Source organism: Sphaerodactylus townsendi, linkage group LG02 (assembly GCF_021028975.2).
Source record: "Sphaerodactylus townsendi isolate TG3544 linkage group LG02, MPM_Stown_v2.3, whole genome shotgun sequence".
Taxonomy (NCBI): Eukaryota; Metazoa; Chordata; class Lepidosauria; order Squamata; family Sphaerodactylidae; genus Sphaerodactylus; species Sphaerodactylus townsendi.
The window spans coordinates 71108143-71134662 of record NC_059426.1 but is presented as its reverse complement, the minus strand read 5'-3'; the positions used below and the strand labels follow the sequence as shown (position 1 = coordinate 71134662).

The window sequence follows — 26520 nt, the reverse complement described above, 5'->3', positions numbered from 1 at the left end:
TACGTTACTTTAGTTTTTACTTAATTTTGATGTCTACCCAACCCTATCTCAGCCAAGGCTGGAATCAGGCTAGTTCACAACACAACCCATCAATAAAGCATTCACACTTCAATATATAAACTTAGTTACTATAATACTTTAATAAAGTGATTAAAATAACTCAAGCCATCAATAGGTAATTAGACCTGAGCCCTTCGGGGAAAGGCGGTATAGAAGTTTAATAAAATAAAATAAACTTATAAAATACACAAAAAATTAGCACCCCATTGTTCTGTTCTACTTTCCAAATGGGATAATAGTCCAATAATTCCAGCTACATCAAATGTAGCTCATGCACCCCCCAATGTATTGAGTGAAAAAAGTGGGGAGGACAAAAAGGGAAAGAAGAAAAGGGAAGGAAGGGGATAAAGGAAGGAGACAGGAATGGTGGGGAGGGCGGAGGGAGCCATATTGCCTCAACCATAAGCATGGCAGAATATCTTGCAAGCCCTGCACAATTGTACCACATTCCACAGGGCTCTAGTTTTAAGTGACAGAGAATTCCACCACGTGGGGACCAGGACCAAGAAAGCCCTGTCTCTAGTTGAGGCCAATGAAATCTCTTTTGACTGGGGACCATAAGAACATAAGAACAAGCCAGCTGGATCAGACCAAAGTCCATCTAGTCCAGCTCTCTGCTACTCGCAGTGGCCCACCAGGTGCCTTTGGGAGTTCACATGTAGGATGTGGTGCTAATGGCCTTCTGCTGCTGCCAGTTCCCGATCACCTGGTCTGTTACAGACGGTAAATCCTCAGATCAAGGAGGATCAAGATTGGTAGCCATTGGTAGCCATTGGTAGCCATCCATTTTACAGATGGAGAACACTGATGCAGAGAGTCTTAGGGTCGTATGACCCCCAAAGGGGTCCCGACCCACAGGTTGAGAACCACTGCTCCAAGCCATTCAGTAGCTTTAATAGCCAGCGTGGCGGTTAACTCAACACCTAGATTGTTGAAGGCTTTCATGGCCAGATTCAACTGGTTGTTGTGGGGCTTCCCTCTGTGATACACCTCTGAAGACGCCAGCCACAGATGCAGGCAAAACATTAGGAATGAGATCTACCAGACCACGGCCACACGACCAGAAGAGTGTCATGCTTCCAGAAGAGTGTCATGCTCTTTGGGGGTGGTATTGGGAAAGGTGATCCCATATATATGGCGGTCCCAGACCACTCAGGGTTTAAAGGTTAATACCAAGACCTTGAACCTGATCTGGCATTCAACCAGTAATCAGCGCAGCAGGTGAAGCACAGGGGAAATGTGCACTCTTATGTGCCCCATAAGAACCCTTGCCGCTATATTCTGGACCAATTTCAGTTTTCAGAGCAGTCTCAAGGGAAGTCCAGCATAGAGCTAATTACAGTAATCCAGTCTGGAGGTGACCATTGCATAGATAACTGTGGCTAGGACAGGATAGGTTGGGGGCTAGCTGCTTCACCTGCCACAGGTGGTAAAAAGTCACTTTGGTTTTTTGTGTGACTTAGGCCTCCCTCGTTAAGGAGGCATCCACAGTCATACCTAGACTCTGGACAGAGGATAAAGGTGCCAATGTCACAGGATCAAATAATTGCAGCTCACAGCCCTCCTTCCCAGTCCAGCCACAGTACTTCTGTCTTTGATGGGTTTAATTTCAGCCTGCTCTGACGCAACCATTTCACCATAGCCTCCAAACATTTGAACAGATTTTCTGGGGCAGTTTCCAGTCCATCACCCATCAACAGATAGAGCTGGGTGTCATCAGCCAACCAGTCAGTCAGTCAGTCAAATATTTGTTTAATACAAGAGGCAGATACCATATTGCAGCAGCATACAAAAAGAGAATGTAACAAAATGTATAGTTTGCAGCTTGTGTTTTTCCAAAACAAGGTTCCCTGACACGTCCCATTCAAAGGATTAGTTTATTTTATTTTTTGGATTTCTAGGCCACCCATTCCTGAAAGGGCTCAGGGCGGCATACAAGCAAAACCCTATCAAATGTATAATAAATACATTCAGTATTTAAAACCTAATAAAACAACACAGTAATTCTACATACTTAAAAACCAGGATGGTGACTTCCCTATCTAGACACACAGGAGGCCTTAAGAGAACCTAATGATTTAACCCAGATGGCAGGATGGGAAAGGCTTGGCAGAACAGCTCTGTCTGACAAGCCCTGAAGAATTCACTTAGGCTCCGCAGGGCCCTGATCTCTGCGGTTACAATAATCCAGTCTCTCAGCAGTGAACAGCCATGCCCCCAAACTGGGTACATCCCATGTATCAATTCTGCTCTATGCAGATGACGCTGTCCTTCTCTCTCGATCCTGTGAGTTGGCTCCCTCAGGATCGTACTTAATGAAGCGCTGTGTGGGATTACTGTGAATCCAAACAGACTGACAATAACAACTTAAGTGAAAAACCAAGGTATTTGGTCTTCTCTAGGCGCTTTAAGAAGCTCACATGGGCAAATGAAAAGCAACCTAAATCTGAACATTGGTGCTGGCGCTATAAATACCTTGGTTCCTCTTCATTCTCCTTTTTTAACCTTTCATGGGCAAACCCAGGAGGAAGGCCAGCTGTCCTAGCTACATCTTACTAGGTATTGTCAGCACTACTACGTTTCTTTGTATAGCAGTGGCCACTCCCTTTATCCCTCTCCTGCCTTCAAATTTTTTCAAATGCCAAAGTTGCCTCGAGATTGGTTTTTTTTTATGTACTCGAGTCCCAATTTGGATCTCAAGCTATTAACTACCCTTGAATTCTCTTTCAATCCAATTTTTTTCACAAGATAACTGGACTCCCAAATTATGCGGCCCTATGCAGCTCTTTGTCTCTGGAGTTAGGTCAAAACTCCTTGAATCAGCCGCTATGGCTGAGGACTTTAGATTCTGGCTGAAGTGTAATTCATTTTCTCTCGGACCGTGAATCTCCTTGGTCCACCTGTCTGCTCTTCTGACACCCATCTCCAAACCCCTGGTTTTCCTATAATTGAAGAAAAATTGCTCTCTATCGACTGTCAGAGGATTCACTTTGCCCTTTGTCCTATTCAGAAGCTTATAGGAAATTAGAAGGTCAACTATTGGATAGAGAGCTTCTCCACTCTTAATCTCTGCAGCCAAGAAAACGTGCTCCCCCCCCTATTGCTCTCCCATTTGAGAACGGGGCCACTTGGCACACTACCTGGTGGCATTGTTTAATAAACCCCTGTTCAAAGGGAGAGCCATAATGCTCAGCCAGTGGTTCAATGTTATGCTCTTCTGGCTCCTTGTTACATGGCAGGATTTTAATAAGCAAGAAAAGGCTAAAAAGATTGTGCTCCATGTAACGACATGTGGCTCAGCTTGAATCTCTTGGCTCCACCAATTACTTCACTGTCTCAGATTCAAGGAAATCAGATCCAAGTATGTGAATCTCACTTCCTTACATTTACCCGACCTCCCCGATTTATTTAGATTACACTACTTGTTGGACAACCCTGGTCCTTCTCTCTGTATGATAGTGGCAGACTTTCTCCTGGAAATTACTAAATGCCAGTAGATTTCCTTCGTCCTAACATGTATATCCTATGTTGTATATGCTTTTTAATCTGTTTTTATTATTGTTTTACTGCTGTCCATGCCAATAAAGGCTTGCTTACAATAATCCAGTCCAGAGGCCTACCTATAGTCAAAGAAGGGATTTCTGCATATCCAGGGAACTTAGGCACACAGGGGGGAAACTGTAAATTTAAAAAATGCACACCATCACATAGCTTAATGAGGACTGAGCATGTTCAGTGCTCTCAGACAGACCCAGAATAATGAAGGTAGCTGAGCATCATTTGTAGAGGGGGATTGGCACACAGTTGCCAACTCTGGGCTAGGAAATTCCTGGAGATGTGAGAAGGAAGCTGGGGGAAGGTGGAGTTTGGGGAATAGAGGGACTTCAGTGGAGTATAATGCTGTAGAATCCACCTTCCAATGCAGCTGAACTGATCTCTGTAGCTGGAGATCAGTTGTGATTCTGGGAGAATCCTGGGCCCCTCCTTGAGTCTGACAACTCTCATTGGTCTGATTCAGCTCTAAAAGCTTATTATATCCCAGAGGAGGAATTTGTGGTATTGCATCCTCCTTTCCCTGATTGATCTGCAATTCTGTACGCTTTTACATTCTCTGTCATCTTTGAACCTAAAAAAACCCCTGAGAGGTACTCCTTCAGTAGTTGGAAACAGATACTCAGCTAGGGTTGCCAGCCTCCAGGTGGGACCTGGAGACATCTGCACAGTAGATAGATCAGTTCCCCTACAGAAAATGGTGGGTTGGGAGGGAGGACTCTATGGCAATATAGTTCCACTAATATCCCTCCCCTCTGCCAAACCCAATCCTTCTCCAATCCCAATCCTTTCTCATATAGCATTGGAAAAAGCAAGATAAAGGCAACAATTTTATAGGTACTTTCCTTGGAGTCTGCCCTGTTGAACAAAATTATTCTCATTCTGGAGTAGGTCCACATAGGATTGCATTCAAAAATATTTTTCACATCCATCACTACGCAGGTTTTGGGTACTTTGAGCAGCATTCTCCTCAACAGTCAGCTAACAGGACATTGCTCAAGCAGTCTTGCACAACGGCTCAGGATGGGGAGCGGTTTTCCTATTGATTATCCCCTCACAATTTCTTGTGGGGACTCCAAAGTATCTGTCTCTGCCTCTCTCTGTATAAAGGAGGTTTGCCCTCAATCTGCTCCTGTCAGGATCCTTTAGATTTGAGTCCAGTAGCACCTTATAGACCAACTAGACTTTCACAGTGTAAGTTTTTGAGAGGCAAGATTCCCTCAGGCATGGAGATCTGAGACTTTTCATCCTAGTCAGAAGATGGGAGTGGTGTTGTAAAGAATGTAAAAGCATGATGCATATTGTAATCAGCTTGATTAGAGCAAAACACAGTGAGAGAACATTTTAATCTTCTGGGGTCATTCCATTGCTGACCTAATAATGGCAGTCTTCAAACAAAGAAATTTCAAAGGAAATTACAACACAGGATTGCTGATGTTGAAATCATTCACAAGTTCAGAACAATTGACTTCCCAGAGCTGTATAGGGACAAAGGATTTTTATCTCACTACAGATGCTAATTTTCTGCCAAGCATTTCCACTCTGCTCTAATCAAGCTAATTACAATATATATTGTACCTCTGCATCCTTTACAAGCATTCTTTACAACACCCCTCCCGACTAGGATAAAGGGACTCAGATATCCACTATTACTGTGTCTGACGAACAGAACCTTGACTCTTGAAAGCTTACATCCTGAAACTCTTTTTGGTTTCGGTGGTGCTACTAAAATCTAACTGTTCTACTGCAGACCAACATAGCTATTAAGAATGCCAGTCTCTGGGTGGGGCCTGAGGAGCTTTGGAATTATAGCTCATCTACAGACTATAGAGATCAGTTCCCCTGGAGAAAAAAGATGCTTTGGAAGGTGGTCTCTGTGGCATTGTACCCTGCTGAGGTCCCTGCCCTCCCCAGGCTCTGTCCCCCAAATCTTGTTACAAATGGGAAATCTCCTCTTATCAACGAGCCTCCACTAGGCCCCAATGTTTGTTGAGTACAATTCTTTAAGTGCTATAAAGTTTTCACAGTGTTATGCTGGAACTCTCTTGCTCACCAAACAGATTCCTAAATGAAGTAGATTGTTCAGATACATTTCAATCTGGTGTCAGGCTTGTTTATGCGACCAAAATGACCTTGGTCAGCCCTGGTAGATAACACGTGCCAGAAGATGTTTGTGGGAGGATGGTCCTATTAATTCTTCTGGACTTCTCAGTGGCTTTGATACTAACAATCATGGAATCTTTCTGGATCACCTTTTTGGGGATGGGAGGCATTGTTCTGTGGTGATTCTGGTCCGACCTTCAGGGTAGGCTTCAGAGTGTAGTGTTGGGGGGACTGATGTTCCACCCCTTGATCTCTGATGTTCCCTATGCTTTTCAACAGCTATGTAAAGCTGCTGGGAGAGGTATTCTGGAGATTTGCACTGAGTCCCTACCAATAAGCAGATGACAGCTCTATCTCATGTCACCAGTAGATCCCAGGGAGGCTGGTTAGTATTTGAATGGGAGACCACTAAGCAAGTCCAGGGCAGGCAGTGGCAAACCTCGTTTCACTGCCTCTTGCCTTGAAAATCCCAAGAGGGGCCACCATAAATTGGCTGCGACTTGACAGGCTGTCCTTGTTTTTTCACATATTGTTTGCTTTCTATGGAGAGAATTTGCATGTAGTGGAGATATATTTATTACATTTTTATTCCACCTTTCTTCCAAGGAGCTCATAGCAGCATATACACATCTTTTCTCCTTTATTCCTATAACAAACTTGTGAGATAGGAGGTGGTGTAAGAAAGCTACTGACTCAAAAATCACCCAATGAGCACTGGAATTTGAACAGAGATTTTTGGATTCTGGTACACTTACCCTGGCAGAGGGGCAAATTCGTCAGTGGGCAGTTGCCACAGCCTTGCAAGACACCCTGATACAGTGCTGAGCACTCTACTGGCATTCCAGAGACATGGCTGGGGGTGGAGTCGACATTAGTTGGCTTCCACCCCAGCTTTGCCTCCAGATGCGCTCCTTTTGTGGTATAGGTCCATGGAGTCATATGGAGGGCTTTCCAGTAGCAGGGGGGTTTATCTCCCTGTGCTGCCGAAAAGCCCTCTGGAGGCTGCAGGGCAGCATAGCAGCAACGTCCCTGGCCATCTGGGCTTCTGGGTTGGACAGCATGTTTTGTAAGAGTTTTTTCAACATATCCAGGCTTTCAGTCACACAAGTCCCTATAGCTTACCTCTTTGCTCTCTGGGTAAATGTATTTATCATTGGGTTGCAGGATTGTGAAGTCCCTACATTAAGTATGGAAAGATTATACAGATCTCATGCAAGTATTCAATCAAGTTTCCCTGCCTATCTTAATCAGAAACGGCAATCCTGTGAACTGCATAGGAACAAGCTCCAACAAATTTAAGAGAACTTACTTCTGGGCAAATATGATTGGGCTTCACCTGTAAGGAAAGTAAAACCAAGTGTTAGTATGAAAATACCTCATCTAACTTCTATTTTTGTGCACCAAAGTTAAGAAGAATTTAAAATGGAACCTCCATGATCAGAAACAATGTATCTCTGAATATCACATGATGGGGGGACATACAGTGGGGGCAATACTTTTTAAGCTTTCCAAAGGCACTTGGATAGTGAGCCGGGGGACACAGGGTGGTGGATTGGGTGGAGGACCCCTGCCCAATCCATTAAGGCTGTTCTGTCTGTCCAAACAGAGTCTGAATGTGGAAAATATACTGCTTTAGCTAAACAAGTCAACAGACATTTATTTATTTAAAACATTTCCATGCCATCTTTCCATCTACTCAGGGTTTCCAAGGTGGTGAACATTAAAACAAAACATAACAATACTTTGGATATTAAAAGCATTCAAAAAACAAATGCTTAAAACAATTAAACACAAACACAAACCTACATGAATACGAATATATAACAACCACAAACAGGGAGGAAGGCTAGCAAGTATTTGTGAGGGAATGACAGACAAAAGAAAAACAATGGTAGGCAGAGGGAGTTCCAAAGTTTTGGCACCATGACCAAGAAGTCCCTTTCTCAGGTCCATCTATCCTCATGTGGCAGGGGTACTTGAAGCAGGGCCTCATGGTCAGATAGATTCATATGGGAGTAGGCAGACCTTCAGGTAGGCTGGCCACAAGCCATATAATGGCTTTAAAAATCAATACCAGCACCCAGAATTGAGCCCAGAAGCAAACTGGGACCAGTGTAAATAGAACAAGACTGTAGTCATATGAGCCTTACGACCCACAGCATTCTGTACTAACTGTAGCTTCTGGATAGTCTCCAAGGGCAACTCTTTCTGATAATCTAAATGTTATCAGGGCATGCACCACTGTAGCAAGATCTTTCCTGCCTAGGAGAAGCAGCAGCTGGCTCACCTAAGGCACCACTACCACCTGTTTATCTAACAAAAGGCATGGGTCCAGCAGCACCCCTAAGCTATAAACCTGCTTTTTAAGGGAAGCATAACCCTATCTAGAACAAGTGATATCCTCATTTCCGTGTCAGACCTTCACCCTGACACTGTGTGTGTGTGTGTGTGTGTGTGTGTGTGTGTGTGTGTGTGTGTGTGTGTGTGTGTGTGTGTGTGTGTAGTGCTATCAAGTCACAGCCCAGCAAGGGCCTTTCAAAGCAAGTGAACATTAGAGGTGTTTTGCCACTGCCTTCTTCTGCAGAATCTTTCTTGGTGGTCTCTTTTGCAAGTAGCAAACTTGCTTAGCTTCTGATATGTTATACTATGCCGCTGCCACCACACAATTATTACCTCCATTTTGTCCAGGTTAAGTTCGTTGACTCCCATCCATCACAAAACTGCCTCCAGTTTAAAGTTTCTTCAGCCTCCCTAGAATCTGGTAGAAGCAGAACATAGAGCTGACTATCATCCACATCTTGGTTATGCCACTGACAATGTAATCCTAAACAGAGTTACAGCACTCTGAGTCCAGTGAAGTCAATGGGTTTAGAAAGGTGTAGCTCTGTTTAGGATTGCTCTGTTAACCTCAGCTTCTGTTGTGTTACAGTACCATCCGTTTATGAGGCTTCTCACATATTAACTGATGCAACTAAGACTGCTGGGTGCCATAAACAGTGAGCAGAGGCTCATTTTGAAAGGTGCTTAGAAAGCGCAGTGAAGCCACATGCTGTAGGGCAAGAAAAATAATGAACCCAATATACAAATGCTGTGTGAGTCAAGGGCAATTACAGCATCTGCAAATTATTTTCATACTGTGATTATTAGTTTACATTCATTTGATCCATTTATCTGAAATGGAATACAGTTCAGCTTCTAAACATCTTTTCAGTATTCCCTTTTTATTCTTCTCCTATGTTCATGGTTTGCACTCAAATAAATCAATACCTCCAACATGAATGAAATTCACTTCGTTTCCAGGAACAGAATGATTCAAAGGTTTTTATAGACATATGTTAGTTTAGAAAGTAAAAATGGGCAAATGGTTACAAAACAGAATTAATGTATGGCACAAATGTCATTGTTTGCTTCCCTCTTTCGGGTACTGTTTTACTTATAACATTTTGGCAATTAACTATGTAAAATCCTGTTTGTGTTTTCAAGAACATAGCAGGTTTAATATATTTTTGGGCTACACAAAATCACAGGAGAAAACAAGACATCTCAATGGCCTTAGTAATTTGTTGAGCAGCATTTAAATTCACATCCTGGGCACTAAATGGAAGTCTGTGCCCTTCCTGGTCCCAATTGCAGCCTGGTGGAATGCTCTGTCTAATAAGACCAGGGCCCTGCAGGGTTTATTGCCATTCCAGAGTGCCTATAAGACGAAGCTGTTCTGCCACGCCCATGGTTAAGGACAGCAACCGTTTTCCATTGTTACTAGCCTCCCCCCCCTGCCCCCATGATGATGGCTGCATTGTTGCCAGGATGATAATAACTGGATGAATTTATTTGAGGGTGCCAAGTGTGTCATGGAAATTATGACATTTTATCAGATTTTACAAACTTTTATAATGTTGGTTGTTGTAATGTTATTATTTTTGGTTGTCAGCCACGCCACCCTGAGCCCTGTTGGAAAAGGACAGCCAAGAAGACAGACAAATAAATACATAAATAGGGCGTGAAACTTCTTACAAAGAACTCCCCTGCATGTGAACTAACTATATTTGAACAACAGCTAGGCACAGTAAGTTTTTCAATATTTACTAGTGATTTCCCAACAAAAATCAAACACACAGTGTTCAAATGCAGATAGATGGTTACCTGAGATAGGGCCTTCTCTGCTATAGCTTCTTTACTGTTTAACTTTTCCCCTACAATAGTTATGCCAGGTTTGTTAAGCTTTCGGATGGATCAGCAGATACAACTTGTCCCTCACCTTAGGCTTTTTGTAAATTATCCATCTTCTTGATGCACTGTGGGATTTATATTCTTAAAGCAAGAAAACTAAATTTTATCCACATGAGAACTCTTTTTATGCACAATATCCAGGAAAGTGTGCTTATCACTTGTTGAGTATCCTCCACTGCCAGCATTTTCCTTAATTAGGGTTGCAAAGTAGAGCCCTGACTCGGATATGCCAGACAGGCCTGATCTTTTCAGATCTTAGAGGCTAAGAAGGATTGGCCCAGGTCAGTATTTGGATGGGAGAACACCAAGGTTCACTTCAGAGGCAGGTAATGGCAAACTACCTCTGAATGTTTCTTACCTTGAAAACCTTACAGTGTTGCCATAAATTGGCTGTGACTTCACTGCAAAAAAAAAATTGTTAGTATGTAGAACTAGATTCTGGGAGGCCCAGCTTTGAATCCCAGCTCTGTCATGGAAACATGCTGGGTGCCCTTGAACCAGCCACACGCTCTCCGTCTACGGAACCTCTTGTTGTGAGGACAAAATAAAGGAGAAGAAAACAGTATACCGTAAGCCAATTTGCATCCCCATGGGGAAAAAAGGTCGGGTATAAATTAAGTAAGTAAATTAATAAAAGAAATGAAAGCTACTTCTGAGTACTGAAAAATATGGTGAGCTACTTGCCAAGTTTTGTTCTGACCCAGAAACAGGACATGAACACTAGGAAGGAACATCAGAAATAAACCTGTCAGTGGTAAAGCAGAACAGAAGAAATCTTATGAAATAAAACAGTGTAAAATTTTGCAGTCTTTTCCTAAGTCTTTCTGATATATGAACTACTTTGTAGCTGCCAATTACCTATTGGAGACCACTCCTCTATCACACCTCATTTATAATATTTAAAATGGCTCTCATGAAGAACAGCAAATTGAGAATACATCAGTGTTTTTAAATGGAGGCAACCTATAAATCTTGAGAGGCATTCAGAACTTTGCGGGCAAATGGGAGGAGCATCCAGGATTTTAGGCTGCTCCTTCTCCCCACCATCAATTGCTTCTGACATGATTTCATACTGTTTACCCCACCTGAGGAAAAAAATCCTAGATCTTTCCTTCATCCCTTAACAGGGGTTCACAGCAAATAATAAAACCTAACATTAAGGTACTGTCTGAGGGTGATCAGATACATAGATCTCAAATGACATATTCTTGGGTTATCTGGAGAATCAGTTTCGGTTCCCTATTCCTCCACATAAAGCTTGCTGGATTACCTTAGGCAAGTCACTGTTCTCTCAGAATTCTCTCAGTCCACATAGAGGCAGGCAATAGCAAACTACCTCCAAACCTCTCTTGCCTTAGAAACCTAACCAGATCACCATAAGCCAGTTGTGACTTAACAGCACTTTTCAAAAAATCTATAAAAACAGCTGGATTTTCTGGTGTGCTATTTAAATTATTTTTCAAACTGGGCATTAGTAATAATGTTGCATACTGGACGGGCATTAATGGATGAAAACTTAGAAACCAATGGTACAGAGAAAAAAGAGTTCCAGCATGTGTGTTCTTGCCACTGGCAGTTACAGGAAATAAGAACATACGAAAGAGCCAGCTGGATCAGACCAGAGTCCAGGTAGTTCAGCACTCTGCTACTCGCAGTGGCCCACCAGATGCCTTTGGGAGCTTACGTGCAGGATGTGAAAGCAATGGCCTTCTGCTGCTGCTGCTCCTGAGCACCTGGTTTGCTAAGGCATTTGCAATCTCAGATCAAGGAGGATAAAGATTGGTAGCCATAAATCAACTTCTCCTCCAAAAATCTGTCCAAGCCCCTTTTAAAGCTATCCAAGTTAGTGGCCATCACCACCTCCTGTGGCAGCATATTCCAAACACCAATCACATGTTGCGTGAAGAAGTGTTTCCTTTTATTAGTCCTAATTCTTCTCCCCAGCATTTTCAATGTATGCCCCGATTCTAGTATTGTGAGAGAGAAAAATTTCTGCCGACATTTTCTACCCCATGCATAATTTTATAGACTTCAATCATATCCCCCCTCAGACGTCTCCTCTCCGAACTAAACAGTCCAAACGCTGCAGCCTCTGATCATAAGGAAGGTGCTCCAGTCCCTCAATCATCCTCGTTGCCCTTCTCTGCACTTTTCAAAAAAAATTGGCTTCTTTGGGGGGGGGTCTCGGTTTCCCCCTTGTGGTGAAACTTTCATTGTACTGTTAATATGTCACCAGCAATCGGGAAAAGTCCCCCTGATACTATTACATGTGCGTCCGCTTGAGGAACTCTTTAAGGTGTGATCTTTTTATGACGCTGGAAACTCTGCCCGATAGGTAGTAATTCAACAAGCAACAAGCAAAGCGTAATCCCGCGACTGTATTTACGTTTTATACACCTGCTCAGCTCTACCCCAAACACTCAGCTATTAAAATATACACGTGACTACCCCGGGGCTTTTTCTAACCCCTGTGAGGTACTTTCCGAACCACAATTGTCAGTTCGACTCTGCGCTCCTTTGACAAAAGCAGACATGCCAAACGGAAGAGAAAACAAGACAGAGCGGTGGGGGGGGGGACAGAGAGGCGGAGCAGTAGCTGGGCATCCGGGAATCAGGGACATAGGTATAGATTTTTATGGGGGGGTTCGGGGGTGGGGCCACACCCCCACCTGCCCCTAGGGCATGGCCACGCCTCCCCAAGCCCCGCCCCTGGCCTAGCGCTTATAAAAGCAGCTCTCCGAGGTCGGGGATGACAGACTCCCCTGCCCTGCCCTGCCCCTCCCCTCCCCTCTGGGCAGAGGCATAGAGAAAAAATGGAGTTTTGCCCCCCCCCCCCCCGGGCAGCCGCTGTGATGCTGGAATCCACCCCCAAGCAGCATCACTTTCAATGGTGTTTAAACTAGAGAGCCCAAATTCTCCTTTTAAATCCACCTTAAAGGGAGAATCTGGGGCCCCTAGTTAAACAACATTGAAAGTGATGCTGTTTTGGGGTGGATTATCCCCCACCCTGAAACAGCATCACTTTCAATGTGGCATAGTAGGTAAGAGCAGGTGCATTCTAAAATCTGGAGGAACCGGGTTTGATTCCCTGCTCTGCCGCTTGAGCTGTGGAGACTTATCTGGGGAATTCAGATTAGCCTGTGCACTCCCACACATGCCAGCTGGGTGACCTTGGGATAGTCACAGCTTTTCGGAGCTCTCTCAGCCCCACCCACCTCACAGGGTGTTTGTTGTGAGGGGGGAAGGGCAAGGAGATTGTAAGCCCCCTTGAGTCTCCTGCAGGAGAGAAAGGGGGGATATCAATCCAAACTCTTCTTCTTCTTCTAAACTGAGGATCTCAGATTCTCCCTTTAAATCCATGCAAAAGGGAGTGGATTTAAAAGGAGAATCTGGGGAAATTTGGGGGGTGCCTGCTGTCAGGGTTGCAATTGTTAAACTAGAAGCACCAAACTTTCAGGGTATCTTTAGGAGTCTCTCCTAATGATACCACCCAGGTTTGGTGAAGTTTGGTTCAGGGGGGGTCTAAAGTTATGGACCCTCAAAGGTGTAGCCCCCATCTCCTATTAGCTCCCATTGGAAACAATGGGGATGGGGGGCCCCTTTGGGAGACCATATCTTTGGACTCCCTGGACCAAACTTCACAAAACCTGAGCGGTATCAATAAGAGACTTTCCTAATAGTACATCCCAGGTTTGGTGAAGTTTGGTTCAGGATGTCCAAAGTTATGGACCCTCAAAGATGTAGCCTTCATCTTCTATTTGCTCCCATTGAAAACAATAAAGGATGGAGCACTCCCTTTGGAATTGTTGCAATTGTTAAACTAGAAGCACCAAACTTTCAGGGTATCTTTAGGAGTCTCTCCTAATGATACCACCCAGGTTTGGTGAAGTTTGTCTAGGGGGCCCAGGTTATGGACTTCAAAGGTGTACGCCCTATCTCCTATTAGTCTCCTATTGGAAATAATGGGATGGGCACCTCTTTAGATTCATAGCTTTGGAATTTTGGACTAACCCTCACAAAACCTGGGTGGGTAATAAGAGACTCTCCTAATAGTACATCCTATTTGGTGAAGTTTAATTCAGGGTCCAGTTATGGACCTCAAAGATGTAGCCTTCATCTTCTATTTGCTCCCATTGAAAACAATAAAGATGGGGTGACTCCCTTTGGAAGTCCATAGCTTTGGACTCCCTGGACCAAACTTCACAAAACCTGGGTGGTATCAATAAGAGACTCTCCTGATAATATATCCCAGGTTTGGTAAAGTTTGGTTCAGGGCGTATAAGGTTATGGACCCTCCAAGTGTAGCCCCCATCTTCTATTAGCTCCCTATGGAAACAATGGAGGATGAGGCACCCCCTTTGGGAGTCCATAACTTTGGACCCCCTGGACCAAACCTCACCAAACCTGGCAGGTGTCATCAGGAGAGTCCCCCAAACAATCCCTGAAAATTTGGTGCTGCTAGCCCAAACAATGCGCCCCCTGCAGGCCACAAACCAAAAAAAGCACTAAAATGTTTTAAAAACCCACAAACGGAGGGGCGGAGCTTCAGACATGAATGGGGGGGGGGTTCAAACCCGAGGAAACCCCCCCCCCCCACCCCCCCCCCCCCCCACCCCCCCCCCCCCCCACCCCCCCCCCCCCCCACCCCCCCCCCCCCCCACCCCCCCCCCCCCCCACCCCCCCCCCCCCCCACCCCCCCCCCCCCCCCCCCCCCCCCCCCCCCACCCCCCCCCCCCCCCACCCCCCCCCCCCCCCACCCCCCCCCCCCCCCACCCCCCCCCCCCCCCACCCCCCCCCCCCCCCACCCCCCCCCCCCCCCACCCCCCCCCCCCCCCACCCCCCCCCCCCCCCACCCCCCCCCCCCCCCACCCCCCCCCCCCCCCACCCCCCCCCCCCCCCACCCCCCCCCCCCCCCACCCCCCCCCCCCCCCACCCCCCCCCCCCCCCACCCCCCCCCCCCCCCACCCCCCCCCCCCCCCACCCCCCCCCCATTCGGAGCTCTCTCAGCCCCACCCACCTGCACAGGGTGTTTGTTGTGAGGGGGGAAGGGTAAGGTGATTGTAAGCCCCCTTGAGTCTCCAGGCAGGAGAGAAAGGGGGGATATCAATCCAAACTCTTCTTCTTCTTCTAATCTGAGGATCTCAGATTCTCTCCCTTTTAAACCATGCAAAAGGGAGTGGATTTAAAGGAGAGAATCTGGGGAAATTTGGGGGGTGCCTACAGCTCAGGCTTGCAATTGTTAAACTAGAAGCACCAAACTTTCAGGGCATCTTTAGGAGTCTCTCCTAATGATACCACCCAGGTTTGGGTAAGTTTCATTCAGGGGCAGTCTAGTGCCAAGTTATGGACCCTCAAAGGTGTAGCCCTCTATCTCCTATAGGCTCCCATTGGAAACAATGGGGATAGCCCCTTTGGGAGACCATATCTTTGGACTCCCTGGACCAAACTTCACAAAACCTGAGCGGTATCAATAAGAGACTTTCCTAATAGTACATCCCAGGTTTGGTGAAGTTTGGTTCAGGATGTCCAAAGTTATGGACCCTCAAAGATGTAGCCTTCATCTTCTATTTGCTCCCATTGAAAACAATAAAGGATGGAGCACTCCCTTTGGAATTGTTGCAATTGTTAAACTAGAAGCACCAAACTTTCAGGGTATCTTTAGGAGTCTCTCCTAATGATACCACCCAGGTTTGGTGAAGTTTGGTTCAGGGGGTCTAAAGTTATGGACCCTCAAAGGTGTAGCCCCCATCTCCTATTAGCTCCCATTGGAAACAATGGGGATGGGGGCACCCCTTTGGAAGTCCATAGCTTTGGACTCCCTGGACCAAACTTCACAAAACCTGGGTGGTATCAATAAGAGACTCTCCTAATAGTACATCCCAGGTTTGGTGAAGTTTGGTTCAGGGGGTCCAAAGTTATGGACCCTCAAAGATGTAGCCTTCATCTTCTATTTGCTCCCATTGAAAACAATAAAGGATGGGGCACTCCCTTCGGAAGTCCATAGCTTTGGACCCCCTGGACCAAACTTCACAAAACCTGGGTGGTATCAATAAGAGACTCTCCTGATAATATATCCCAGGTTTGGTAAAGTTTGGTTCAGGGCGTATAAGGTTATGGACCCTCCAAGTGTAGCCCCCATCTTCTATTAGCTCCCTATGGAAACAATGGAGGATGAGGCACCCCCTTTGGGAGTCCATAACTTTGGACCCCCTGGACCAAACCTCACCAAACCTGGCAGGTGTCATCAGGAGAGTCCCCCAAACAATCCCTGAAAATTTGGTGCTGCTAGCCCAAACAATGCGCCCCCTGCAGGCCACAAACCAAAAAAAGCACTAAAATGTTTTAAAAACCCACAAACGGAGGGGCGGAGCTTCAGACATGAATGGGGGGGGGGTTCAAACCCGAGGAACCCCCCCCCCCCTTACCTACGTGCATGCCGGGAATACCTTTACAAAAACTGAAGAACGGTCTGGTTTTTGCAATTTTCTGCTTTTTCTTCAGCCTGCTCTGTTTCTTAATTGTCCCCCGGAGACTTACACCAGGCGAGCTTCCAAAAGAACCCACAAACTAAGCGATCGATTGACGACCCCCCCACCCCTTGCGTCTCTCCTGCCCCTTTAAAATAAAAGCACGCCATTGGCCCTCCCGCCAAAAGCCAGTCTCCGTTGTTATTTGCTGGCGCGACAGCCAATAGGAAAACTGTTTCTGAGCGCGGGCGAGGAGGTTTGTTCAGCGCGTGCCGCGCAATCCCGCCTTCTTCCCTTCGTCTCGGAGGCCTTTGATACGGCGCGATAAACCCTCGGCGGTGTCGTTCAGTGGTGGGAGCCGGGCGAGTGCGAACAAATTACCAAAGGGACTCGAGGGAAGTTTTTGTAGCGAAAGTGGGACAAGACCGTTATGGGCGTTGTTGAGTGAATGGAGCGCAGGTGGTGGAAGAGAACGAGGCGCTTTATTAAGGCGAGGCTGTCGCAAAATGGGAGTTAGTGGAAATTGCCTAATTGGGGTGAGGTGTGAGGATTTCTAACTTTCAGGTGAACGGCTTGTTTCAAGTATCTGCTGCCTCTCGGCCGGATATCGAGCATTGGAGGCAGCTAGCAAACTTAATGTCCACCATGTAAAACATCTAGGGGTTATAATATAAAATTAATTACCATTGACCGGTGTAGGAAAGTAAACTGTTGTCCTCGGTAGGGCTTGTTTCTAGAATTTCTTAGATATTATTTTCCTTCTTATGATCTTCTAGTCCTTAAATTGGGGAGGATTTACACTCAGCACTTGGGCTGGTGCCTTTATTCTGGCATGGTTATGCAGACAGGAATTCTGTTAATTATAGCCTGCCTAAGCAGCTGTTAAATAAAGACACTTTTACCTGGAGCGGGGCTTGTCTTGAAGATGACAATATGTTTGGGTGTTCTTTTAATAAACACCTTTTAGCCACTTCGTTCTCCTAATCAGGATGGGGTGGTGGTGATTTTTTTGCCCTTTTAAATCATACTTGTGGGGAATCTGCCTCATGCTGGGAACTGGGGTAGCTTTCTGCTTGAATACAAAGTAAAGGGGTGTGAATTTGTGTTGCCTGCTTTGGGAATTTCAGGAAGAAGCACAGAAGAGTATTTTGTTTCTATGAGTAGGTCAGCTGATTGTGTGTGAGAGACAGATTGGTAGATATTTTGAAGTAAATTATTCTGTAATTTACACACTAGCCTTGATCTACTCTGTTCGGATTGCATTTTTGCGTTCTCAGTCCTGGTTTTACTCTGGTGGTAATATCAGTGTGGATCACTTCTGTAATTTACATGCTGGATTATTCTGTGACAGTAAAACTATACAGGTCTTGGGAAAGTTGAAGGTGAATGAATTTACTGTGTAAGATGCATTTTGTCTCCTGTGCTGAGAAATGCTGCAGCTTTCTCAAAGTGAGAATTCTGTGCTTGAAAAGGTTATTTACTGAGTTATTTCTGTCTGAGAATAGTAGTTACTCTGAAACCTGACAGTACCCTTGTTCCCTTCAAAAAACTGTTAGTTTCCTCCAGCGATATAAATGGTGCTTTATGTCTAAGATATTACTTAACCATTAGCAATTGTCAGTGTTGCTAAGTATATATTTTGTGATAGTGAAAGCAGGAATAACTTTAATACAGAAGTAAAAAGCCAATAGATGACATTTCTGGGGGATTTTACACTACTCTATTGTTCTGGAATGTTTCCTGGCAGGCCATGACTTTGTCTTTCCCATATAATTTCACAAGGCTTAAATCTGGAATCACTTCATTTTTGTGGGATCTTACATGTGAAATCCCAATCATATTCATGACCAATGGCATCATATACTTCTTTGCTGGTATTGCACCATTTTTCTATCTGTATTCCTTTAATAGTCGGCAGAAATGAAGAAATTTAACAGGTAGAGCCTTTTGTGAAGATAACTGGAGTGGGAAAACCTCTCATCTCATGTTTAATTGCTGTGTATCTGGCAGTCGTTAAATTATAACAGTGACAACCTTATTATCTACTTATCATTTCATAGGGTATCAAAAATGGAAGTTGCTCCCTGTAGCATACACGTTCAGCCTACCTGTGAGGGATTGTCATCATTGTTAAATGACAGTTGTGCTAGTAATAGAACTGTCGGCACGTTTCAGTCATAGTTGTGTTTTTATAAAATGTGCAAATGGCATACTTAACGCGTAATTTTTCTTAAAAGACTGTAGTGGTTAGTTGCAGACATGTAAGGAGAATGCTGTCTACTATCTTTATAAAAGCTAGTTAAAACACCAGAGTACTATCAGTTTCTGTGGTGCCATTCATCTATTATATTACTCTGGAAATTTGTTAGTGTTTTATTTACTTGATGTTCTTGGGTATATCAAGATTTTACACTTTTATTAGAAACTTCCCAATTGCTGTTTGAAATACCATTTATGCATATGTACTGCTTTCATTTTCTTGAAATTAAGATGTGTTTTCTTCCCATAATTTTTCGTTGTAGAAACTATTGAACTTTTGATGCTAGGATAGGCTGTTAACCAGCACAAGCCTGTTACACTTAATCTGATGCTGTTCTGTTGACTATATTCTCACAGTTTTAATTTATGCTTGTTCCAGTTTGAATGTACTTCCCTAACATGGTGAGTGCATTCGGTCTTCCACAGTGGGTAGCAATAATTTAAAATATATATATTTAAAAATGCCTCCTGAACCTTGCAAGATCAACAAAAACACCTATTCACAATTTAGATAGTTTTGATTTCTTTCCTGTGAGACAGAGGCCCCAGCCTTTTTGAGACCCTGGCCACTTTTGGAATTTTGGCACTGGACAGTTAACACAATGATAAAATGTCTGCCACAGGATGTGGAGTCAACCACAAAATGTGAGAGAGTAAGGTTATATATAACTCTAATATTAACTCTTCAGCATTTTAGGCAGAAACTCTTTTTAACAGGATTCCTTTAATCTGCACAGCCAAACACCCCGCATAGTCCCTCCCACTTTTTAAAAACACTTAAATGCACGTGGCATCATGTTTAGGATGCATGCTGTAAGGGATACATTGCAATAGCAGTGAATTTTTCTGTAGAGTACTATGGAGCAGTAGGACTCTGATATAAAAGGATTTGCATTATGTTCTATAGTGTTGAGATGCTTTGAAAGAAACTGGGACATCTGATAGACCACATTGTGCTATGTAGACAGTTCTGGGTTTACAACCTGAATAGATTCTTTTTGACTTTAAGTCTACCAATTTTGATTTTTAAGCTGACTGTTTTTTCTACTGTTCTGTGTTGGTTGTAAGGGGTATTTAGAGGCAAGATTTCTGCTCCTGACTGAAATCACCTACTTGAATGCTTGAGATCTGATATGTCTGTATGGCAAGGGAAGAGTTCCAAATATTATTACTTGATTCAACTGGGAAGTACAGATACTGCTTGGCAAATCACAAGTTCTTGTGTTTTTAACCATGCCATTCTATACTTATTCACTGAGGTAAAACTAAAATAACTCTCCAGGGTCATGTGTACTGTGGAGTAGTACAAGCAGGTCAAATTAAAGTGTTTTGGCAGTCAGATGAAAGAAAACTTGCATGCATCTTTCTCATGTCTGGTAGCTGGAGGCTAGTTACTATGAATACTCTGTGAAGAGCACTACTTGTATAGAATGGTAATTACATTCTTAGCTCTGTGTTTGCAGAAATCTGATGCTTAACAAAGACAGGGAAGTTCTTATACCATGGACTCCCCAGCTGCAAATCCCAAGATTCTGTATCGGAATTCCCGTCTTCTCCGGATGGTGTTCCTGCAGCTCCATCGCCAGCAGAGGGCTGACTTATTTTGTGATGTTGTCCTTCAGGCAGAAGGTAATCATCTTACAACGGAAAAGAAATAGGGAAAGGATGCTTTGATGGGAAAAGTTTGATGACACATCTCTTGGGTACATAGAATCTCTGTGGTGGGTCTGTGAATTCTAAATATTAAAATATACAAAAGGCTCATGGCTAGAATTTTAATATTGGCTCCTAACAATGTCAAGTGTTGTTCTAGTCCTAACTGGTAGCTTGATTGCATAGGTTCCAAAAGTATCTTTAATTCATGGTGGTAAGAGATGTGTCTTTCAATAGGAATAGGTGTGTACCCTTTTGTTGGGGCTTAGCCCCCAGTTTGTTTTCAGCTCCATGGCTTAGCCTTCACACTTTTAAAGTATTAAAATAGCCTCTGAGCATGTTCAGAGTACCTTTTTCTCATTATTGAGTAAGTACAGCCTGCACTAAATCCTCTCATATGAATGGGAAGGGCTTGAAAGGGAAAGAGTGCAACTTCCATGCTCCCATGCTACCTCTCATTTTTTACATTATGCTCTACATATGGCTGAAGTAGCTCAGTCTTAGAAAGCCCAGGTTAGCACAATCTCCATAGATCTCCGAACATTTAAGAGCCAGTGTGGTGACGTGATCCAGGTGCGTTCTCTAATCTGCTATGGAAACTTGCTGGTTGAACTTGGGAGGGTTCTTGGAAGCTTAGGTGTTTCCCACTGGCTGCTCAAGAGGCAGGACTGAAATGTTCTACTTCCTTGCCCTCCAGGGAGGAACTTGTATACCCGCTTCATTCCTGCCTCGCAAAGGGAGGGCAGCTCCTGGTAGTCTTATGCAGCAGCTGAATTTCCCCTGTCCACTTTTTTCTTATAATAACCTCTTTCTTGCCTTAACTATTTCCTTAATCCTTTGCCTTACCAACTGCAACTTTCCTCCTTTTTTTCAGCTGCTGAGTTTGTTAGTTTTTGCTTTGCCTTTTTGATGCTTTCCTCTTCCGTCCTTCGTGCCCCCCCACCCCCACCCCCGCCAAATTAATGGAGAACACCATGGAGCACCATGCAGGAAGCCGAGATGACTTTTCCTCTGATGAGGATGCAGGCCTGCATCTGGTGTTCTTGATACAGCAGGGAGACAATGAATCTTGCAGCTCAGAAGCCATCAGAGAAGTAACGATGGACTCCTACTTCTCAGCTGACAAAAAGAAAGCAGCTGAACGCGCCATTAGAAAAAGACCTGAAAAGGGCTCCCCCTTCAGAAAAGATTTAAATGGCTGCAGTTTGGCCCAAGGTGGCAACAATGGCAGGCTCAATACAGATATTGAAGAACAAAGGCTTCTGAGGTAATATCATATCACCCCACCCCCTCTGGTGGTTGTTGGAGGGCAAACTTCTAAGGCCTGAGATTTCTGAAATAGTAAAACAGTCCCTAAAGGAGGAGTTGCAGCATCTCCAGCTACCTTCTTGACCAGCCTCATCACTTCCTTCCAAGGTCTCCTAACCATACTGAGAAGAGTCAGATCATTAACCCAGGGGAAAACACCAGGCAGTGATCCACTAACGCAGCCAGAAAGGCCTCCTACTCAGGTGCCCACTCTGGGCTACCTCTAGGGAAATCCAACACCATCTTCCATATGAGGAGAAAGAGGAAGGGAATTGTTCACTGTGTGCAACTGTGTGACTGCCATTTGATTAGGAGCCAACTTCCTTTGATTAGGAGCCAACCATACCAGAACATCCAGCCAGATGGTTTAATGGAAATGGCTATCAGTTTCTTCTGGCTTAAGACTAGACCTCTCTGAGGATCCTGAGTTGGACAAAGAGGGCAGATCCAGGCCAAAATGTATTAAGAAGTCTTTCCTGAGGTTACCCTCCTCAGATAAATCTGTTCCATCCTATTTTGAAAGGCTGGTATGGGCAGAATGGGAAACAGCATTAGCAAATAGTTCCACAACATCACTAAAATATTTTACTCCTTAGCACCTCATGCTACAGAAATGCTGATGGTCCTCTTGGTAGAAGCCTCTGTAGCAGCTTTCCAATCCACAGACCTTCTTTCAGAAGATGGCATGGGATCCATAGAGGATTTGCTAGAGAGGAAAGCAGATTTTGCATCCAGACATGTCCATGAAGGGGGGCATAGCCATGGTGCTGTGAGGAAGCACATGGCTTCCAAGAGCTGCAGGTGGATTGATGGAGAAAAGCTTTAAAATGAATTCTCCCTAGCCATAAAATTGGAATTAATTACTATAGCTGGCAGTGAAATTACTTTGATTTTTGTTAAGACCAGTTGTGATTTTTGTCATATCTTTCTTTTGAAGTATATTTACAGCTCATCTGGGAGCTGATACAGTTAAGTAAGGAAAAATGGCGACACCTGACTCTGATTCTTTCAGAGTGTAAGTTTGACATTTCAGAACAAGAACTTGATGTTACAAAGAAGGTATGGAGAAGAGATTTAAAATTGGCAGTTAACTCTGCTAAAGAGGATATCTTGAAAGACATGGGCACTTTACTTGACTCTAAATCAAGTGATTTAATGGAAAAATTGGAAGAATTTGAAATAACCACTGTAGAAGCTTTTAATTTAGCATCAACTAACAAGGGTGCCTTGACAATTATGACAAGGAAATTAACAGATTTGGAAAGTGAAAATGTGTTGATAAAGAATAAATTGATGGAATTACAGAACAGGTAAAGTAATCATATTTGCATTTGTGAAATGGAGGATCAGGAAGGAAAAGATTGTCTGACTGAATTCATGGCTGAATAGTTATCTTTCTAATTACCAGATACTCCTGGTAGCTGACTTTGAAGGGGTCCATAGGTCTATAGGATTAAAAACCTTTAACAATAACAATCCAAGACCTCAAGATATTATCTGCTTCAACAGATTTGCGCTGAAAGAAAAAAATGATACAGGCTCTTAAAGGCAAAGAACAAAGTACATGGAGCTGACTAAACCAAAAAACACCCATAAAATACTTCAGCACAGTTCTAGAGGTTAGATTAATTGTTACTTGTTTGGAAATACCTAAGGAGGGGAATTACTTCACTTATCTTCTCCCTCAACACTTTTTCTTATGGTTACTGTGTATGTCTGTTCTATGTCCTACCTTGGTCCTTCTGTCCTGTTTGTTAGCTTGGAAAGAATTTAAACCGGTTCACAAGTTCCTGATAGGAGGACAGGAAGTAGAGAGTTTTAGTCCTGCTTCCCTGAGCAGCCAATGGGAAACACCCAAGCTTCTAAGATACCCTCCTCACCGCCAAGTGAGAAGGAACCCTCATGGCAAGTTTCCATTCTCAGCCTATCTCAGAGTGGTTGTGAGGATATAAATTGAAGTAAGTGGCTTTGGATTCCTGTTGGAATGATACAGGAACACAGATTGGAGTGTTTTTCATTAGCTGATTCTACTTAAACAAATCAAAGCATATTTACCTCAAAGAAAAGTGTATCTGTACAAGTACATTCTTTGAATAATTTTAGGCCCTCCTGTACCATTTTCGTTAGCACTAGAGATTCCTCAAAATTAGGCTGGGGGGGATGGGTGTAGGTAAGGTGGGATGAGATAAACTAATATTTTTAGAATTATATTTTAATTATAGTAGGTGCAGAAGGAGTAATGGGAGCAAATAAGTCTACGTAACTGAGCTTTGTATCTGCATACATTATAAAACAACTGTCTGAAATTATGTGTTTATGTGGAAGGAAAATTAAACTATACATCTCTGCATATTAACAAAAGGAGTTGCTTGCTGCTTGGAAAAGAAAATTAGCACTTGAGAAATCCCAAGGAAATAGTATATTGGGGGCCAGAGCACCTGACAGCCAGGTCCTGAGGAACATCCTTTGTCAAGAGGAGTTTTAGAGGTAGCAGTACATCTGGGGTTATTTGCTGATACAATACCGGCTAATAATTATGTTGTTTACAGGAGAAGCTGTTCCTGCACACTGTTGTATCCTGTCAGCTTGCAGCCCCTTCTTCACAGAGCGTTTGGAGCGTGAGATGCCTCCCAAGGGACATAAGGTTGTGCTGGAGCTCCGGGGGCTGAAAATTGGGCCACTGCGTAAACTAGTAGATTTCCTCTATACCTCTGAGATGGAGGTGTCCCGGGAAGAAGCCCAGGATGTTCTTGCAGCTGCCCAGCAGCTTCAGGTGTCGGAGCTAGAGTCTCTACAGTTAGAGGGAGGAAAGCTGGTAAAAAAGGCACTGGGCCGTCGTTTAAACCGGGAGTGCCTACAGTTGTCCAGTCCAGTATCCATTCCAGAGGGCCATCTGATGCAGTCTTCTCCTGCCTCTGGTGGACACTGCCTGACATCCCACCCACTTGCGAGAAAGCAGCATACAGCAGCACAGCTTCCATTCACCAAGGGAACAGGTAACAATAGCAATACTGGTCAGAAACGGACTTTAAAGAAAGAAATAGTAATTAAGAGCGAAAGCAAACACCAGATGTCTGCAGACTCCTGTGCTATGGCAGAGTTCCTAACAACGAAAGCTAAAAAACGTCTTGCAGGCACTATAAGGAATAATCTGGGCAATGAAGAAATTAGTAATCTGCACCAAGTGCAGGCCAGATCCAGAGATGAGCAAGCTGTGGTTGGCTTGCAAGAGTCAAAAAAGATCAAGCTCAGCCGTTCACAACTCTCCTCGTTGACTTTGCCGTGCACCACTGAAGACCATAGTGTTCCTGTTTCCAGCAAAATCTCAAAGTCCAGTAGGCGCTTCTGGCGTAAGAAAAGTCCTACTTTGAAGATTGAGACCAAAGAAGCCAAAGTGGTTAGCCATTTGCATGACTTCTTGAGTCCACCACTGCTTCCAAAGGCTACTAAAGGTAGAAAGCGCAGCTCCAGTGAGACAGCTCTAAGCTTAAACCCCACCCAGGAGGCTGGGCAGGTTGGCCGAATGATGCTTCGGAAGGTGATCAATTGCAGCTGCTGGGAGGTGGTACAGAAAACATCTGCTACACAGCCCATGAGAGCTGCAGGGTCTGTGTGTGCTTCGGCAGAGGAGGGCTCCCTGCCCCAACCCAAACATCCTAAGCAAGAGGTAACAGCCACGCAATGCCATGCAAGCTCCACCGCACTTCTGCCTGTAAAAGCAGAGAGTCCCTCTCTCACAGAGAGGACCCCCTTAGGAGAGGTTGGGGATGCTGTGACCTCAGTTGATGGAGATTGCGTCGGTGGGGATTCATACCAGCTATTCATGCTAGACCAATTGGCTGAGGGTGAACAATATGACAACCTGGCTGCTGCTGGGGAGCTGGAACACATGCTGGATTACCTTCTGGCAGATGATGCTGCTGCTGTTAGGGAATCCAAAGACACCACTGTTCCACAGAGTGTTCCTACATCAAGCCCTGCACCAACAGCCAGTAACCCTTCACTAGAAAATACTGGATCTGAGGAAAAACACTGGTATCCAGCAGAGGTGGCAGTTTCCCCACAGTGGACTGAGGCAGAAAATAATCCCTTGCAAGGACAGGAAGGGTGTTCTGCTTCCACAGTCAGCAATGGAACTTGTGGCTTGACAAATGGAGCTCCCTTTCTGAACTGTGCTAATGGTTGCCTTCCACTTGTGACATCTCTGTCCAGTAATGATTGCTTTCCTTTGTGCAGCCTTACGTCTCCTGAAGAGGAAAGTTGGACAGGCCATCTTCAGTTGCCTGTGTTGGAAAATGGGGCTATGAGCCTTACTGCCTTCTTGCCCAGTCCTGAGAAGCAAGGGCTTCCCTTCTGTGAAGAGACAACCTCAGGTGCAGAAACAAAGCATCAAGCTGTGCAGCATCACCTGGACTGTAAGCTGCCTCCCCTGTTGACCATCTTAGAAGAAGATGAGATAGATGTTGGTGGGGTAGAGGAGTTCTTCCTTTATAGCGAGTGCGTCAGGCCAGATTCCTCTCCAGTGTCTGAAAACGAGGTGGATGTTGTGAATTAGTGAGTGCGGGCCTGCGGACAGATGCAGTGATGTGTGGTGGCTTACCATTAATCCCTACATTATGGGACAAGTTGTAGTAGGCTTGTGATTTAAAAGCCACACTTAGTGTTTAGGTACTAGTTTTAGATTCTAATGTAAGTGGAATTTTTTTGTACTTCCTCAGAAATGTTGAGGGGAGATTGTCAGGCATAACACCACCTTTCACTGCCTGTTACCCTGGGATTCTACAATTGGCCTCTATCGGAGAAAGTGATATAATTGCAGGACAGATCATTGCACTGAGACAGCAAGTCAGATGTATGTTAAATTTCCTACATGGTGGTTGTGGGGGGT

The 26520-nt window shown here is 44.4% G+C and overlaps 1 protein-coding gene across 1 annotated transcript; it reads left to right on the top strand.

The window, feature by feature from the left end:
- Window positions 1-20173: 20173 nt before the first annotated feature.
- On the top strand, window positions 20174-26458 carry BTBD18 (BTB domain containing 18). The gene is made up of 2 exons (XM_048484541.1): window positions 20174-20300; window positions 24182-26458. Exons 1-2 carry the CDS (start codon window positions 20174-20176, stop codon window positions 26185-26187), a joined length of 2133 nt encoding a protein of 710 aa, XP_048340498.1. The 3' UTR covers window positions 26188-26458.
- The last annotated feature ends 62 nt before the right edge of the window (window positions 26459-26520 follow it).